The sequence below is a fragment of the Venturia canescens genome, chromosome 2, assembly GCF_019457755.1.
Source record: "Venturia canescens isolate UGA chromosome 2, ASM1945775v1, whole genome shotgun sequence".
NCBI lineage: Eukaryota > Metazoa > Arthropoda > Insecta > Hymenoptera > Ichneumonidae > Venturia > Venturia canescens.
The window spans coordinates 8,376,060-8,392,915 of record NC_057422.1 but is presented as its reverse complement, the minus strand read 5'-3'; the positions used below and the strand labels follow the sequence as shown (position 1 = coordinate 8,392,915).

At 41.6% G+C, this 16,856-nt stretch overlaps 2 protein-coding genes across 7 annotated transcripts; one reads left to right on the top strand and one right to left on the bottom strand.

The window, feature by feature from the left end:
* The first annotated feature begins 22 nt into the window (after window positions 1-22).
* On the top strand, window positions 23-5,228 carry LOC122406801 (sterol O-acyltransferase 1). 3 transcript variants are annotated; one of them, XM_043412523.1, is made up of 10 exons: window positions 23-50; window positions 356-497; window positions 1,859-1,941; window positions 2,619-2,743; window positions 2,829-2,999; window positions 3,235-3,383; window positions 3,476-3,615; window positions 3,703-3,866; window positions 3,953-4,226; window positions 4,510-5,228. In XM_043412523.1, the coding sequence occupies exons 2-10, from the start codon at window positions 413-415 to the stop codon at window positions 4,927-4,929; spliced, it is 1,611 nt and encodes a 536-aa protein (XP_043268458.1). In that variant the 5' UTR covers window positions 23-50; window positions 356-412; the 3' UTR covers window positions 4,930-5,228. The 3 variants fall into 3 exon arrangements, with proteins under 3 accessions (XP_043268458.1, XP_043268457.1, XP_043268459.1); XM_043412522.1 differs by having other exon boundaries at window positions 35-174; XM_043412524.1 differs by lacking the exon at window positions 23-50 and adding an exon at window positions 153-170.
* A 1,488-nt stretch (window positions 5,229-6,716) lies between these two features.
* Window positions 6,717-15,497, bottom strand: MED1 (Mediator complex subunit 1). 4 transcript variants are annotated; one of them, XR_006260076.1, is made up of 10 exons: window positions 14,938-15,497; window positions 14,145-14,290; window positions 13,919-14,052; window positions 13,675-13,810; window positions 13,373-13,592; window positions 13,013-13,238; window positions 12,577-12,808; window positions 7,603-12,400; window positions 6,924-7,115; window positions 6,717-6,822 (listed from the first exon to the last, which is right to left on the bottom strand). XR_006260076.1 is itself a non-coding variant. In XM_043412519.1 (10 exons), exons 2-10 carry the CDS (start codon window positions 14,663-14,665, stop codon window positions 7,012-7,014), a joined length of 6,009 nt encoding a protein of 2,002 aa, XP_043268454.1. In that variant the 5' UTR covers window positions 14,666-14,720; window positions 14,938-15,497; the 3' UTR covers window positions 6,717-7,011. The 4 variants fall into 4 exon arrangements, 3 of the variants coding, with proteins under 3 accessions (XP_043268454.1, XP_043268452.1, XP_043268455.1); XM_043412519.1 differs by adding an exon at window positions 14,653-14,720 and having other exon boundaries at window positions 6,717-7,115; XM_043412517.1 differs by having other exon boundaries at window positions 6,717-7,115.
* Between the last annotated feature and the right edge of the window lie 1,359 nt (window positions 15,498-16,856).

The following is a 16,856-nucleotide window of genomic DNA, read 5'->3' as shown; positions in this document are numbered from 1 at the left end:
GCTGTCAGGTCAGTAACCATCTTGTCCTCGTTCAAGAATCGCTAGATCGTGTTCGTCAATTACACTTTTTTCTTTTTCTCATAATAGTCGACACCCTCCGGTGATATTTTGGGCGCTCAATCATATTGAATTATTACAGGGGAATTGTTGTCAAGATCTTGCTTTTTTTGGGAGGTGTGAATTTTCCGACGATTATTACAATCGAGTGATTTTATATCCGAATGCCAAATCCTGTGAATTCACCAAAATTTTCATTCAATTTTCAGTTTCTTTCAAAGTTTTTTCCAAATAATATATAATTTCTGAAAAATTGTGATGAAAGAACCGTGATTTTTTTGTGTTTTTATTCAAATAGGCGTTGGTTAAACCAGTGAAAGATTCGCAGCCGATACATTTACAAGAACCGAAGAATATGGACGGTTTGGAAAATGACGAAATGAATGATAAAAAAAGTACAATGGAATCGAATAGTCCAGAAAAAATAATCGGCAACGGAGGTGAGAAAATAAGAGCCAGTTTGTTCCTACTCATTGTTTACTCGTTGGTGAAGCTTCTTCGTATCTCTTTCGTTAATTACGAGACAAAGATCAATTATAATTTGACATATCTCGAGAGATAGTCTTTATCGGAAATTATTTTGATCGTTCATCGTTCTAACGTATCGATTCTGGCCATTGTTAAAAGTCGTCGTTCATACTCGAAGCAGTCCAGACTCCTCTTCACTCAAACCTCAAAACATTTGGAAAGGAAGAAGAGAGAGTTGAGATTGATTACTCGATTTAAAATAATGAAACATTTCAGATTTCGTAATCTACAGAAAAAAAACAAATCCACTTTGATTGGACGAAATAATTTTATTCTGCCATCGATCATCGATGTACGTTGATGAAATTATCACAAACTCTTTTTTCTTCATCGATCGATTATAGTCAGATGATTTTTTCTGTCGCCGTGTGAAAAAATGAGTCGTCGATTCCGTCAGCAAAGTTTTCTTTTTTCTCCTCAATCGATCCTTGAAATTTCATCAAAGACGATGTTGTTTTCGGGAATTATGGGAAAAATAAAAATTGAAGAACAGTCATAAATGAAATTAATAAAAAAAAGAAATTAAAAATTCATTTGACGGTGTGAGAAATGGGAAAAAAATTATTTATTCGAATATGCTCTGTTCGAACTGTGCATTGAGTTTTATCAATGACCGTTGAGCTTTGAGATCGTTGGAATTTTTCCCAAGTTTTAATAATGTCGATGAGTCTCATCGTTCGATAATTCAATTCGGATCCAATATCGAGCGAAAATATTTTCGTATAAAGTCTGACAAAAGAAATGGGAAAATGCGGTATTTTCGTGTCTTCAATATTGCCCCCTCTTTTAGCGCAAGATTGGTGTATGGATCCCTATTGTTGGAGCAGAGTTGAGAGTTTTGATAAAGGCTAATCGTTCGTAGTGCGTAAATCAGATAAATATTATGACACGACAGGTCTACGACGACGAGTTAACTGACTGATTGTAGTGAATTGTTAAGCCGTTTGAATTGCAATAAGGACGGTGTACATATAAAATGAATAGATTTGAATTTCACTATCACGTTGTGTACTCCAATTCTTAGACAGTTTTAAAAAAACAATTTTTTTTAGGAATTTGCTTAATGTTCCACATTAAGTATTAAAGCTCAACCAAAATGGATGAAAAAAATTACATTTAATATTAAATTGGAGTTGAACAGCTTCAAATAAAACAGTGTACTGAACCAATACCAAAAGATGTTTTAAAAATTAACTTGTTTTAATTAAGAACTAGGAATTGTTCTCTATGTATAATTGCAATAAATGTATTCGTGTCGATATTACAATTACAGTAAGTGAAAAAGCAGAAAAACCGCAATCACCTGATAACGTAATGCGAGGCATGTCTGAGACGAACGTGCGAGAACGTATAGAGGTAAGGAAAAACAATATTGTTTCCTTCCAAGCAAAATAAATATCGACTAAATAAATAAAAGAATAAAATCCGGGGGATGCAAAACTTCACAAATTTTTTTGGTACAATTTCTTAGTTGAGGAATGCAGTCTTCAAGAGGATTTAAGTTCGAAAGCATTGATACGATAATTGTGTGAACGCGGAGATGAAGTTCAATGAAGTTTATTTATTTTTGTTTCGCGTGTATACTAATTTAGTAATTAGCGCCATAAATGCATGCTGTTTTATCGAAAATAAAAGTCACACAAGTAAAACTTCTCGTAATCTCTCATCCGTTCCCATTTTTTATGCTGCATTTACGTCCCGAAGACGTAAACAGTCATCGAAGAGATAGGTCCGTTGAAGTATGAAGTTGCGTACGTCAAAACTGTAGCTTATTTTAATGGTTTTGTTTTTTCAACTAAATGTGATAAATTATCATGACGATTTGAAGTTTTTTCCACTGATCTTCGACACTAAGAGCCTGGAATTATCACACGCTCTGCTTTTTTCTCTTGTTTCTATGAATAAAAGTTCACTCATTCTAATCAAATCATCGTATCAGCAAAATGCAATTTATCTCCTATTTTTCTCCCATATTTGAGCCTTTATCTCGTCAACGACTTACAACGAAAAAACCACGTTATGAAACTTTGCAGAAACTGCGGAACGAGGTCGATGGCATGATGACCGAGGTAATGAAAGATCTCGAAGGCTTCGACAAATTCAACGGCGCCTATGCTCGTCGTCTTGACGACGCCGAAAGATTGTACTCTGACAAAAGGTACGAAAAAGGCTCAAACTTTTTGAAATATTTGAACAGCCCAAAATTGTTAATAATCATTCGTTTCTTGTCCAACGTGAAATAGAAAACGTGTGGAAAGTGGAATTCTACCGGAAAAAGAATTCATTCGAAGGAATTCAGTCCTCACCGATCTTTATGAAATTAAACATTTTAGGACTATATACAATATATTTGTGATGATACTCATTGTAATATTGCTGCATACGGTTATCCACGACGTGCTGCACACTGGGTCGTGAGTATCGATTCAGTTTTTCCTACAAAAGGCATTTTGAACGATTCGAAAGTAACATTTTGACTTGATTGTTTTGACTGACAATTGTTTTGATTTCTTGTTTTCTTTTCGAATCGATCATTGTGTACAATTCGTTGAAACAAAAGCTTCAATCAAGAATCCAAAATTGATTATTCTTTTTTAACGACTGTTTTCATTCTCTATGGTGAATAAAATGATTGATTTTTTTTATCAGGGTCTATCTTGGGTGGAAACTTGTGTGGAGAGGATTCGCTAAACTTTCGATAGTCATAGAAGTTTGGTTGATGATGCTCGTCTCGACTTTTGCTGTTTACAGCTGTTTTAATTATTGGGCTCAAAGGCGCACAGACATGACTCCTAAATGTGAGGATCTTTGAAAGTATTAAGATTTGTGCGTTGCAACAATTCGGAAGATTAATTTCCCATTGATTTACGTAATTTGTTTTGTTCTGCAGCCATCAAACGGAAAGTTTGGGACTCCGGATGGCTCGTACTTTTCGTTGTTTATCAAATAACTCTACTAATTCTTCCTGCTCAGATTATCATCTGGGAAAATCTCCCTCCGATCTCTCGAGTCATTATTCTCACAGAAACCGTAAGCAATTTTCAGCTTTCCATTATTCATCCATAACTGTCGTTTCCATCTTCATTTGTAACTGAATCACAACAAATTCCCGCTCAGGTACGGATGGCAATGAAAATGCACGCTTACGTAAGAAGCGTCGCTCCAGTCGTTTTGTCTTATAAGCCACACTCCGATGACGAGCAGTTGAAGTTGCCAGACTTTTCCACGTTTCTCTACTTCCATTTTGCACCAACTCTCATATACCGCGAGACTTATCCACGGTAAAGTGAAACAATAGAACTCACACTGAAAAACAATCAGAAATTCACAAATTATAAATTAATTAGACAATTAATTTGATTTTCAGGACAACAGAAATTCGATGGCGTTTCGTTCTATGGCACTTGTTCGAAGTTGTTCTCGTGATATTCAACATGGCATTTATATTTGAGCGTCACCTCATACCACCTTTCGAAGAATTTGGCAAACATCCATTTGAACTTCGTTCTTTCGTGCTGTCAATCTATGGCACATTCTTTCCCAGCATACTCGTATTCGTAAGTGGTTTTTACTGTCTTCTCCATGCGTGGATGAACGCAGCTGCAGAAGTGACGAGATTCGGTGATCGGTTGTTCTACAAAGTGAGTTGCCGAAACTAAAACAGAAAATTATACATTTACATTCGTTCTTACGAGTCTTATAAAATATTATTCAATTCCAAGTGCCTTATCACAATTTTTTACTCAATTTTCGTGCCATAAGCATTTTAATACATTGCTATTGAACAAGAACGTGGAAAAAATGATCAATTTTAAAAATTTGACAAATATCGATGTCAGTAGGTTTTTATAGAGTGCTGATGGATTTTTTTCATTTACCTGATTGAATTCAAAGGTACTTTACTCTGCTCTTGGTTTGTTTTAGGACTGGTGGAACTCGACGACCTATGGAACATTCTACAAGCGTTGGAACGTCGTGGTTCACGATTGGCTGTATACTTACATCTACAAAGATATCTACGAAATCGTGATGCCAGGAAATCGTTTCATCCCAGCGTGGACGGTGTTTTTCGTATCAGCATTGTTCCACGAGTACATAATCGGGGTAGCATTTCATTTATTCCTTCCGATGATGCTCGTGCAGTTTGGAATCATAGGATTTCTGCTGGTGTTTCTAAGGCTGGGTAAATCCTGGGGTAACATATTTCTCTGGTTTTCGTTGTGCACCGGTTCAGGACTGATGATAAGTTTCTATTCGATAGAATACTTCGCGCGTGTTAATTGTCCGAAAAGGTTGGACGGTTTAACGGACTTATTCCTACCGAGAAGCTACACTTGCCTCTAAATTCGACGTCTATTCTTCGATCATTATTTTAGCGTTCGTGTATTCGATTATTTAAGTTGCGTGAAACAGGACCAAAAAGTGTTTGTGCAATCTACTAATTTCCCAGCTCTGACAATGAGTTCCTTATTTTCATAGTGTAAGTTCGAGAAGCGGGGAAAATCTTTTGACGCTAAACTACAGAGCAGTTGTACTCGTCACTTTCCAATTATCTATGTTTACTGATTTATTTGTAACGTTAATGAAAAAAACATTATTTTTTTAAAACAAAGAAATATATTTATCATCGAGGCTTACATTAATATCAGTTATTCATATTTCTGAACAAAAATGATGATACAACATGATTATGCGTATGTACATCCCTCGTACACTTTTTATATTGCATACGCATGTATATACATGTATGTATATATACTCGCTCGTCTTCCGCCTCAAAATCTCTTTTTATCACGCTCTGTCTCTCTCGCTTTCTTTCTATACAAATTCATTTATCGTTCACTCGCCTGTAGTTTACATGTATACACATATATCACATTCGTATACACGGGTGTACATTAATCATTTTCGTAATACGAATGAAACACTTGGACTCTTCTATTTTCACTTATACTTAAGTTTTTTTAGTCCAACTTTGCTCGAGTCACATGAAAATTACCACTTTTCCGACGATTTCGTGACAACGGGGTTTCCTCCGATCTCTCGACACCGGGACGGTTTTACTCGGTTTGTGACTTTTTTGCTCTATGCATTTCTATAGAATTCATTTTTACTTTTATTTTACTCTTTCTACGAACTTCCCATGCTCCGTTTTTCGGCTGCAATATTTTTTTTTATACCCTCAACAAAATAACTGAGTTGAAGGCTTCGATGAAACCTATTTTAAAATATCTGGGTGGATCTGGGCTCTTGGAAAACCGGATAAATCTATTCTTTTTTTTACAATCTGAAACCTGGCAAACTATGAAGAATGCTTATGAACAAAAGAATGTTCTACGCAACAGTGAAAATAATTGTTTGCAACGAATTTGTTCATTTGTCTCAAACGAATCGACATCAATTCAAATTTTTCTACATTTTTCAAAGTTCTCTCCACAAATCTTTGAAATAAATCATTTCTACCATATTTTTTTCGTCAAGTGTAATTAAAAAAAAAAAAGAGAGAGAGAGAGAAACGATACTGAAAGATTCGTTGGAAAAAAATATTAAAAATTCGTTTCATTGACACAACAGAGAACAAATCCTGTCAAAATTCGATGAAAAAGCTTTTCGTGACATTTTCGGTGTTTCATTATGAGTAATGAAAATTAATTCACTGGAATTTTGTTTGTTCTCATTGAATCACAGAATGTCAAAAATTCTGATAGGAAACCCACCCTTCAATTGAAAAGAACTTTTCGAAACTCCTTGATAAGTTACGAAAGTGAATGAATCATGAAATTTACCAATTCCAGTGAATACTTTCTCGTATTATCGACTCGCAATGGACGTTTTATTCAATTGCTAATCACACCCATTTTGCCACACGTTAAAACTCGTGCTTTTCAAAGATTCAAATGAACTCGTGACGTGAGAAAGGAATGAGATGGTATAAACGAAGTGTCTGCTCGTATACGTAAATTCGACTACGGCGGAAGTTTCAAAATTCGAAGGCAAAAAGACACATGAAACGCACAAAGGAACACACACACACACACACACACGCGCGCACACACAATCGAGGGTTCTCATTCGCATGTAAACTCGGAGACTCTCGTGGAAGAAAATTGCGTCATTTATAAGGCAGTTGATAGCTCGTAGATTTGTTTACGTATTTATTGTCTCCTCAGTTGTATGAACGAAGGAAGCACTGAAGAATCCCGACGAGTTAATTAAAGTATCTAGGAGCAGCACTACCTACCAGTCAAATATTCACGAATTAAACAAAAAAAAAAGGACGAAAAAAAAAGAAAAAAAAGAAAAATCGTTTTCCAAAACGTTTTTATAAGTCACTATACCTGTAGATTTTCCATGGGAGGCTCGAGCCTATCTTGACTCATCCTCGAGACTCAATGGCAAAGTGGCGTCTCGGTAAACCGTTTCTGTTTATTTGATTATTGTGGAATCGAGCTGCGAGTGTTCGATAAACAATTTAACTCCCGAGTTATTTGGCAAAACGTCATTCAGCCAACAAGCGCGAGCTATCGTAACTGAAAAATACATCAAGAATGTATAGATTAATGACATTTTTCAAAATTTGAAAGAAACGCGCGGTTCACCTGTTTCGATGAAACGAAATGAAAGTAATAATCGAATCGAGCGATAGATGTAGAGTGATTATTTGATTGATAGAAACTCAGTGACAAGGATCAAAGAAATTTATCGTTAATTCGACTAGTACGTAGTGCCGCAGCTGCCTTCATTGTCACTTTTAAATATAACAACAATCTTAAACATCGTCTTTTCGTTATAAAAAGAAAGAAAGTCTGACGAGAGTGTGATACTCATGCTCGCGTGGTACATCGATACAAGGTCGAAGAAAACGATCGGAAGATCGTAAAAAACTTAGTCTCGTTAATAATACATTTGTATAGGAGACTGCGCGTCATCGTACGGACAAAGACGAGATAATAATATAGGAGAAAAGAAACGACGACGAGCCGCACAGTACTTGAAGTAATCTTCATTTGCCCATACCGACGAGTGCCTCGTCCATGAGTTCGTCGTCGGTGATGCACGGTGAAGCTGCGTGAGGCGACGGTGGTATTACTCTTGGCGACGGTGCTGGGCTCTTAACGATATGAACACTGACGGATGGACTTGGTGGGAAGAGAACTGGCGGGGGTGGCGGCGGCGGCGGGGGCGGTGGCGGAGTGTTTCTTCTGACCGGTGCCGATTGAAGGCTCATAGCTCTCTCGGGTATCGTAGCAATCGGAACTTTGGCAACGTCTTTGGGCGTTGAAAAATCCAGCAACAATTCGGCTACTTCCTGGGAGCCGGCTATCGTCGTTCCTGCTTTATTGGAAGAAACTTCGATCGGCGAATTCGATGCTGAGGGTGTCGAAGAATTTGGAGGTACGACGGGTTTGTCGATTGGTTTTCTACCGTCCTCGATACTCTTGCTGTACTTGCTGAGGGCAGCATCCGCTGGTTTTGTACTCAAATTAAGGCTTTCCGATGTCGCCACTGCGCCGACGATCGGACTGCTCGTGACGCCCGTCGAGGTTGGATAAACCGACGGCTTCGGGATCACGCTCGTTTCGACTATCGCTGGCGACTCTACTGTGACGTGACTGAGTGCACTGCTGGGAACGATTTCGTCGGTTACGACGACGCAGGAGGTCGGAGGATTGCTCATAGTTACACTGCTTTTGGGAAAGGTTTGTTGAGAATTAACTACACCGGAGGTTGCTCGGATCGGCGTCGTCGATGGGGTCGAAACCAACAGCTCTTTGCACGAATCCCGCGAATCTTCCCCCGTGGACATCGATAAATTTGTAGGTACGTCTAAATCGTGGGCTCCGGGTGTCGTCAACGGTGGTGTAGTCGAAGTGAGAGAACCCGATGGCTGTAACAATAAATGGCTCGCCGGACTCATGGCCCCGGCGAGGCTTATTATTGGCAGAGTACTCGAGCTCGTCGCGAGATTGTCTATTTTCGCTTGTGCCGTTTCTCGTCTACTTGTACCAGGCGCTTCGACTGTGTCCGTGGAAGAGGACGTGACCGAGGACGCGGACGACGCGGATTTTGGATTATTGCTCAACGAGCTCGGAGCTGGATTGCTTTGCGGAGGAATTTTCGTTTGTTCCAATTTAACGGTAGCCAAGTTGTCGACGAGGAGTTTCGTGCTCTGGTGCTCGAGGCTCGGTATAGGCTGCGAAGCTTTTTCGGCGTTTGTTTTCTTGTCGGAAACGTCGGCGGAAGCGTTAGCCCGCGCGGATAATTTCGGTATTTGAAATTTCGTGTCCAACTGCTTAATGAGACCTTCGACGACCAATTGAGGTGGGAAATTGGGCAGTGCCGAAGGCGTCACGTGAGCGGCCAATACTTTGAACGCCCGCTCGCTCTCGCTTTCCTCGCGAATCGCCGAGGGACTAGCTTTCCGCGCATCCGACGTACCCTTCGAAGCGAACAAGCCTCCGCCGCTGCTCCCCCCGCTGCCACTTTTGTCCGATGATTTCGTCGTTCGCGGCTTCTCACGATTTCTACTCAAATCCGTAGCACCGGAACTCGACATCTTCGGAGACCCCGTCGATATTTTCGACGTTGTGCTCTTCGCTATTAAACCACCGCTGCCGGTGGAACTCGAGCTCGAACTCGATTTCGACGTCGAAGATGATATCTTGCCGCTCGTCGGACCAACTTTGTTACCGAACGACGACGACGACGAAACCCCGGTGCTCTGGGTCGCAACCTTCAACGACGACTGCGTCTGCGGCTTCTTCGATGCTGGTCCCGAATTCACACCGGGCTTAAGACCCGTGTGAGTTTTTGGTGATCCGTTACCCGAACCCGAGGAAGCCACCGGGACTCCCAATGCTCCACTGACCGTCGAGCCCGTGCTCGATGCTATTTTCATACTGCTACCGCTTTTCGAGTCCTTGGCACGAGTTTTGTTGATCGTTATTTTCATTCCGTCAGAACTGTGCTTGACCATGTACTCGGCTGAGTTTTTCACCTCCATCGATGGGCTGCTGCTTTTGCTAGTGGATTTACCTTCGCCGCTAGCTTTCGTGCTCGAAGAGCTTCCGCTCTGTCCCCGATCCTTTTGGCTCGAGCTGCCCCCGCCGCTCTCGTTGCCACTTCCGTTACCGCTGGAGGATTTTTGTGGGTTTCCGCTGCCATTTCCCCCTCCGGAACCGCCGCCACCGCCGCTCCCAGGAATAATTTCGTCGGTGCAGTGTTGAGCATTTTTCAATTTATCAATAACAGCGCTCAGGGAACCTTTTCTATTGCGAGCCTGTTGTTGTTGCGCGGCTGTTGCAGATTTTCCAAGATCCGAACTCCCCGACGGCGGCGTACTGCTGCCGCTGCTCGGTAGCGAGGTCGGCGGAGTCTCGCCGCTGTTACTCGGAGCGGCGTCCAACTGTTTCAACTTGCTGCTCGACGATTTAGTCTTTGGACTCTGGCGACCGGAGCCGCTCCCGCTGAATGACAAACTCGTGGAGGAGGACGACGACGACGACATGTTTTTACGCTCTTTGTCACGACTCGAATCTTTGCTCGAGGATGACTTAGGTTTCGTTGACGAGGACGAGGACGAAGACGACGAAGTCGTTGCGGTCGACGAGGAGGCTTGCTCGCCGCTGCAACTCTTGCTCGAAGAAGATGGTGAATTATTCGCGGCTGCAGATTTCAACGCTGACATACTCGGCTTACCAGCGCTCGTTGAACTTCCATGCTTCGGTGAGGAAGTTCCGTGCTTCGGGCTTACGCTTGTCGTTCCACCGGAAGAAGCGTGTTTCGGGCTGTTATAAACCGGCGAATGTTTCGGACTCTGTATCGATTTGCTCGAGCTCGTTGTCGCTGCCGATGAAGACGTAGAAGCGCTCGAGTTGCTCGAAGAAACGTTTTGCTTCAGCGTAGGACTCGATTTGCCCACTAGAGCTAAAGGGCTCGTGTGAGTCGGTGATGGATTAAATTTTCTGACCATCGTCGCTGGAGAGGAAGGCCTCGAGCTCACGTTCGGCTGTGTTTCGGTTGGTTTTATGCTGACGGAGACGGGTTTAGACAGAGCGTCTTGGGGCGGTTGTTTCGGTGGCAATTTGTCCGGTGGTCCCATGGGGCTGTCCTCGCGTTTTCGTTTTCGCTTTTTCTCCAATCTTCCTTTTTCGTCGCTGCTTGGTTTGCTCTTACGATCGCGACGCTCCTCGCTGCTCATAGATTTTATAGATGGATTTGCAATCGGAGTGATCGTTATGGAACTCGGTAAAGTTGTTTGCGGTGTTGAAGATATTGGTATGATTTCTATTCCAGGTCGTCGCTCTAAGCCCATACCGGTAAGTACGGAATTGTAATTGGGAGATTGACCGATATTAGCACTAGAAATGGGAGTTATGCTGACGGAAGGGGGAACCAAACTGGAAGCCTTGTTCTCCTCGAACAAGCTCGGACTCTTTTTGTCTTCTCGATTTTTTCGTGACTTCTTTTCTCTCTTCATAACGTCACCATAATCATCCGGTAAATCGTGAACTTCCATGACTTCGCTCTCAGCTTCAACGTCGTAATCGGAGCTCCGAGTGTCGCCGGATATGATCTCGCTGGAATCAAGATTCGTGATGTCGAGACCACTTACGAGGCTGACGGCAACCGACGTTGGGGTCGGAGTTCTCGTGCCGTTCGCGTTGTCTCTCCCCGTCGGTGTGCCCAGCGGTGTCGAATCCGAACTCGAACTTTCCAACAAAATTTCTCCAGAATCGTCCCCTTTACTTTTCGGACTGCGCCAAATGCCATCGGCTGTTTTACGCTTGCGCGTTTTCTTCGGTCTTTCGCCAGAGGATGACTGACTCGAGGTCGAAAGTCCACCGACAGGTGAACTGCTCTTGCTTTGGCTAAGCAGAGCGCCTAATTGCAATGGATTCAGCATCGCAGGTGTGTTTGTTGTATCGGACTGGCCGGAAAACGACGGAAAACCGATACTATTCTCCGTTCCGGCATCTAAAAAATGCTGTTGTGATTGTTGTTGTTGTTGCTGCTGCTGCTGCTGTTGCTGTGGTTGTTGTTGCGGCTGTTGCTGTGGTAACTGCTGTTGCTGCTGCTGTTGAGACTGTTGTTGTTGTGGAGGAGGTTGCTGCTGCTGCTGCTGCTGCTGCTGCAACGGTTGCGGGGTTTGGTTCCTCGCCGTCGCTGCGTTACCATTGCTTCCGTTTAAACCGGGCTCTTGTTTCAGTTTCGGCTCAGTACCGTTGCTGAAATCCGGCATTCCCGTTTGACCGTTGTTCTCGTGGCCATTTTGTCCGGATCCTAAATTACCAACGCCGTAATTTCCACCGTTCGGCGTTCCACCGCCCGTACTACCGTTGTTTCCACCCAAACTTGCCAACGGCAACGTGCTCGTTCGACCTTCCCACGTTTTTATCAACGTTCTCATCGTTAACGGTATACTAAGGCACCTTTGCAACACTTTGCCAACCAAATCCGATGTCGCTTCGGTGTTATTCATACTCACACCGTACAATTTGCATTTCACAGCCGATATGTCCGTCAAATCCAACTCCGCCGTTGCCATTGTCTCCTCGAATGGATGCTCCAGACTCACCGATATATGCTGCCACGACAGTGCGCTCACCTCGAACATTGTCGTGTGCTCGAGCTCCTGACGCGCCATCGATCGCACGCAACTGTTCAATAACGTGTTAAATAATGCCTGCTGACGCAAATACACCAATATTTGGGGCACGTGCGCTGGGTGTGTGAATGGTATACTCCCGACCAATACGCCTTCCATACTCTTGTTCTCCGTCATGAAGTAACAGTGCTGCTGATCCGGCAGCGTCTGTAAAGTGTCGTTGAACATGAGAATCGCATACTCGTGACTTGTAATTCAATGTATATAGTTAAAAAAAAAAGAATCAAATTGAATATTTGAGCATAAAACGATCCGAGCAGAATTGAATCTGATGATTTTTAGGTCACTCAGTTTTCATTCAAGAAGTTGTACGTGCTTCTTACCACGTAAAGTCCCCGGTTGTTTCGACAATCCAACTGCCCACCACTCGCGTGTTGAACGATGAGACTTAAAAGTGGATGAGGAGCCGAAACGTCGCCGCAATCAAGCTCCGTTACTTTTTGTATTCTCTGTACAAGCTCCATACACATTGGCATTTTCTTGGCCAATTTGAGAACGAAACAAGCTGGCAACATTGACGAGTTCGCACTTGTCAAAGGTGCGTAGGAAGGTGTACTGAAGCATGAAGAAAAATACGTCACGAATTAATAAGAGAAAGAACGATGATACATGGTGACTCAAATTTTTCCTGTGTACATCCCTGCCCGCAGCAATGGAATTTCTTCGACTTTTTTATTCAAAGTCATAGAAATAGAATTTTGATCGTTTGTAATGTGAATAATGGGGTAAAACAGAATGTTGTCGACTGTTTTTCAATACCTTTTCCCAGTTGGACTCCTGTTGACGGTGATTATACTCGAAGTTGGCAGTTTGTGTGATGCAGAACCTTCCATACAAATTGTTACAGAGTGACCAATTTTCCTCGTCATGACGATTTCTGGACTGAGCTGATCGCAAATTCGGTTTTCTTGGTTGATCAGATCGTAAGGAGATACGAAGTAAGTGAGTTTCATGGCATGACCACCTTTTCGCCTTTCTAAAATACCTGTGTAGAAATAAAAAAACGTTCAATTCATTGTGCAAAGTTTTTGCTGCTCGAATTCAACAGAACGAAGTTGTTCCATAATTCATTTTACTACTTTACAAACTTTAAAGGTTTCCAAGAACGTAATTTCTTACCAACTGGACTTTTGTGCACGAGATTGAAAGGCTCTTTCATGAAAGTTTGTAACTGGGCCAATACACCAAGATCCGCTTCGAGAGATTGAAGCGCGCTGAAGGCCTTGCACTTGACTTTTTTGTCAGCATTGAGTTGGTAATTTGATGCTAGACCTTCTAACTGTGCCGTAAAGTCAACAAAGTCTCCGCGCGATAGACAAGCAACTAATTCTTCTCCACTCTGAAATGATTGCCTTGCTCTAACAATTCTGCGATAAAATTTTTCAATCAGTCGCTACAATGCTGATAAAAACACAGCTCACCTGTTGTTCAGTTTTTCCTTCGTGATGAATTTTCACATCTTTCACAACGCCTGTTGTTTCCAAAAGAATTTCCACAAAGAACATGTCCGAAGTGATGAAAAGTTCTGTACCGGCAGGACCCGACATGAACTTCAAACTAGATCAGAAAGAACAGAGACGTTGCAGAAGGTTACTTTTTTTTTTGAAACTGCGATAGAGCAAAGTTTTTGCTTTTTGAAAACACAATAGCACCCTAATATTTTACCCTAATTGTCTGCTAAGACTTTCCAATCGCTCCACCATTGACTGGAGCGAAGTTACTTTTATGGAGTGTTGAAGAGTATCCAAACATTTCTGTAGCTGATTTTTTTCTACGCTGTCAATAGCAAATCTTTTGTCCTGGAAAAAGAAATTTATACTGAAAATTTTTCATCTACTGCGGGTATTTTGAATTATTCCAATTTTTTATGACAATATTGTCATAAACTTACCAGCATAGCCATCCTGAGATTTTTTGCTGTTTCCACAAGTGTTTTGAAAGCAGACCCTTTCGAGCGCAGCTTTTCCATGAGTAATTCCATCTGCCATTCTTTACTTTTATCCGTGCCATTGCCACCTCCGATGGGCACAGGCCCAGCTGATTGAACAAAATAACACCCAAATTATCATGCTGTCTACAAAATTAACAAACATAAAATTCAAAATCCTGACATTTCTATAGTTGCTGTATAACAAAAGAAATGTCATTATTCAGCAAATCGTGATTTTTTTTTTGGGATACCCCAAAGCTTAACCGCAAAGCTAGCTGCAAGTGTTTTCTAGTCGGTACTTTTAGAGGAATCCAAGAAATTTGATTCAAATTTGGTTTAATTTATTTTATATCTTAAACGATTGACATCTTTGAATTTCAACAATTCAATTATACTTTTTTTGCAACCGAAACTGCAACTGAAAATGCGGAAAAATATTAGAAAATAATTTATGAAATTGACAAAATACCGTAATAAAGCATTCGTTATGTTAACTGACTCATTTCAATCCAACAATGCAGAATGCAGAGTTCAACACTGAAACATTGAAATAAAAAACGTTGGAATTTTGTGGTTATTTAAAAATTATTCATTTTATAATCATTGAAACTTCAGTGATGGAATAACGATGTAGGTCGATTAATTTGAGTAGCTTGGAATTGTAAATGAGAAAATAAAAGTAAAAACGTTTCCCTGCATTTTGACGATGCAAACTTCAATATGGGGTTCGAATTCGGAATTGTGTTCAACTTACCGAGGGGCTTTTGGCCGTTCGCTGCATCCATGTATCCCTCAAAGGGCAAACACGGATGTATTTAGCGCACGAAAAACTGATTATTCGTGGGGAGAAACACCGAAAACCGCCATCGAGAAACACTACATCATAACGTTGTATGAAAATTTCCTCCGAAAGTTATATTTTTGCTTAGCGTGCCCCTGGCACTGTGTGTCGTTGGAAAAAAGCCTGCACTAACTTTCACACATTTTCGTAATTTTTATTTGGCGCACCCGGATATAAACACATCCGCACGGACGATTGTTCATCAAACGAGTTGAAAATGTTATTCAGTCACAGGTCACTTAGCAATATTCGATTCACTCATGCGATGTGTATCAAGATGTGTACGAGATAGAGAAACGAATGAAATACGAAGCTCGCAGAAAGCGTTTACGAAGAAAGAGAATTCGTGGACAATACTAATGTCGACCAATTAATTAAATTTTCCAGCTGGAAGCATTATTTTCTCTCGTATCTCTATGCAACACACCTTCTGCCCATCCGAAAACCAGTGCAAATGTTTTGCAAGTTTTGCAATAAAGCATAAAGCTTGGAAAATTAATATTCAGATTCAGAGGTTCTTCGGATCAGGCGTTTTCTCCTAGCGGACAACTCGTAAAATTAACAAAAGTCCTTTTTTACTCAGTTGATATTGCAGATCACTACACGGAGCAGGCATAAAAGAAGCCGGTTCGGTAGTTACCTTGTGAGAAAAGAAAAATTTTGAGCTTAGTCGGTATCACGGTCTTAAGACCGTGGTCGGTATATAAACACATTTCCATCCCTACCAGAAACATTTCTACCGAAATAACGGGCAATTCAATCCAATGACGTGACAGTAGAAGGCGGCGGGGGGAGGGGGGGGGGGGGTAACTCGGCGAAGATAGCGATGTTGGTAGAAGCAGTAGAGGCCAGCCGAAACAGGAACCAGTCCCCATTCTCCTAAAATTTCCAGTATAGAATTCAATAGAATCAGTCGATAGCAATCAGGCTGCAGCAGGGCAGGGGGAGGAATGCTTTTGTCATTTTTTTCTTCAGTGAGGGAGATTACAAGTACAATTGGATCCGAAATAAAAGCGTTACGTATAATATTATGGCAAAATTGGCGTACGATTCTCACAATTCGACTTCTTATAAGCCGGAGCCCATTCCGAGAGTTTCGTCAAAAACAAGCATTAAAAGAGCCTTTCGAAATGAGAAAAAAAAATAAAAAATAGAATCGTAGTTAGAGAAATGAAGAAGTGAAAAAAAATAGTGACGATCGAATAGGTGCTCGCGGATAAAAGAGAGTGGGAACAAGAATCAGCGCATCGAAACAGAAGACAATGGTTTATGGAGGGTGCGCAAACCTGCTTCGTATTTATATTGTACAGTTTAGTTGTCAGGAAAGCAGAGAGCAGTCGCAGCAGGTGAGGGTTTGTCTCCCGCCACTGCAACGCCGCCGAAATTCGATTAAAGTTCGTGCGCATGATCGACGAGGGAAATTCACTTCTCATGACTTTCCTAGAGTCCGGAAAGGTGGCACCACCTAACGGAGGGTAGAGCTTTTTTCAAGCTCTCCCTCTCGCTTCAACATTTTCACCTAACAGGAAGACCGTAGCGTGGTTTTATCGCGGAATCGCGGCAGGTCCTCGCACGAGAGACGCTCCGACCACGAGATTGTACGATAATTATTTTCGGGTTTTCTGATAAGCTCCTCTTCTTTATTTGACAATACGTTTGTTATAAAAATAAATCATCGCTATACGTATACTATCATTGCGAGCAGTCGTCCGAAAACACTTCACAAAAGGCTCTGAAGCGTTAGAGTTGTTGGGGCAATATACTTTCGCACCGTCAACTCAGAACCGTTTAATTCCATTGTGATATTCAAATTATCCGGCACTCTTTTCTTT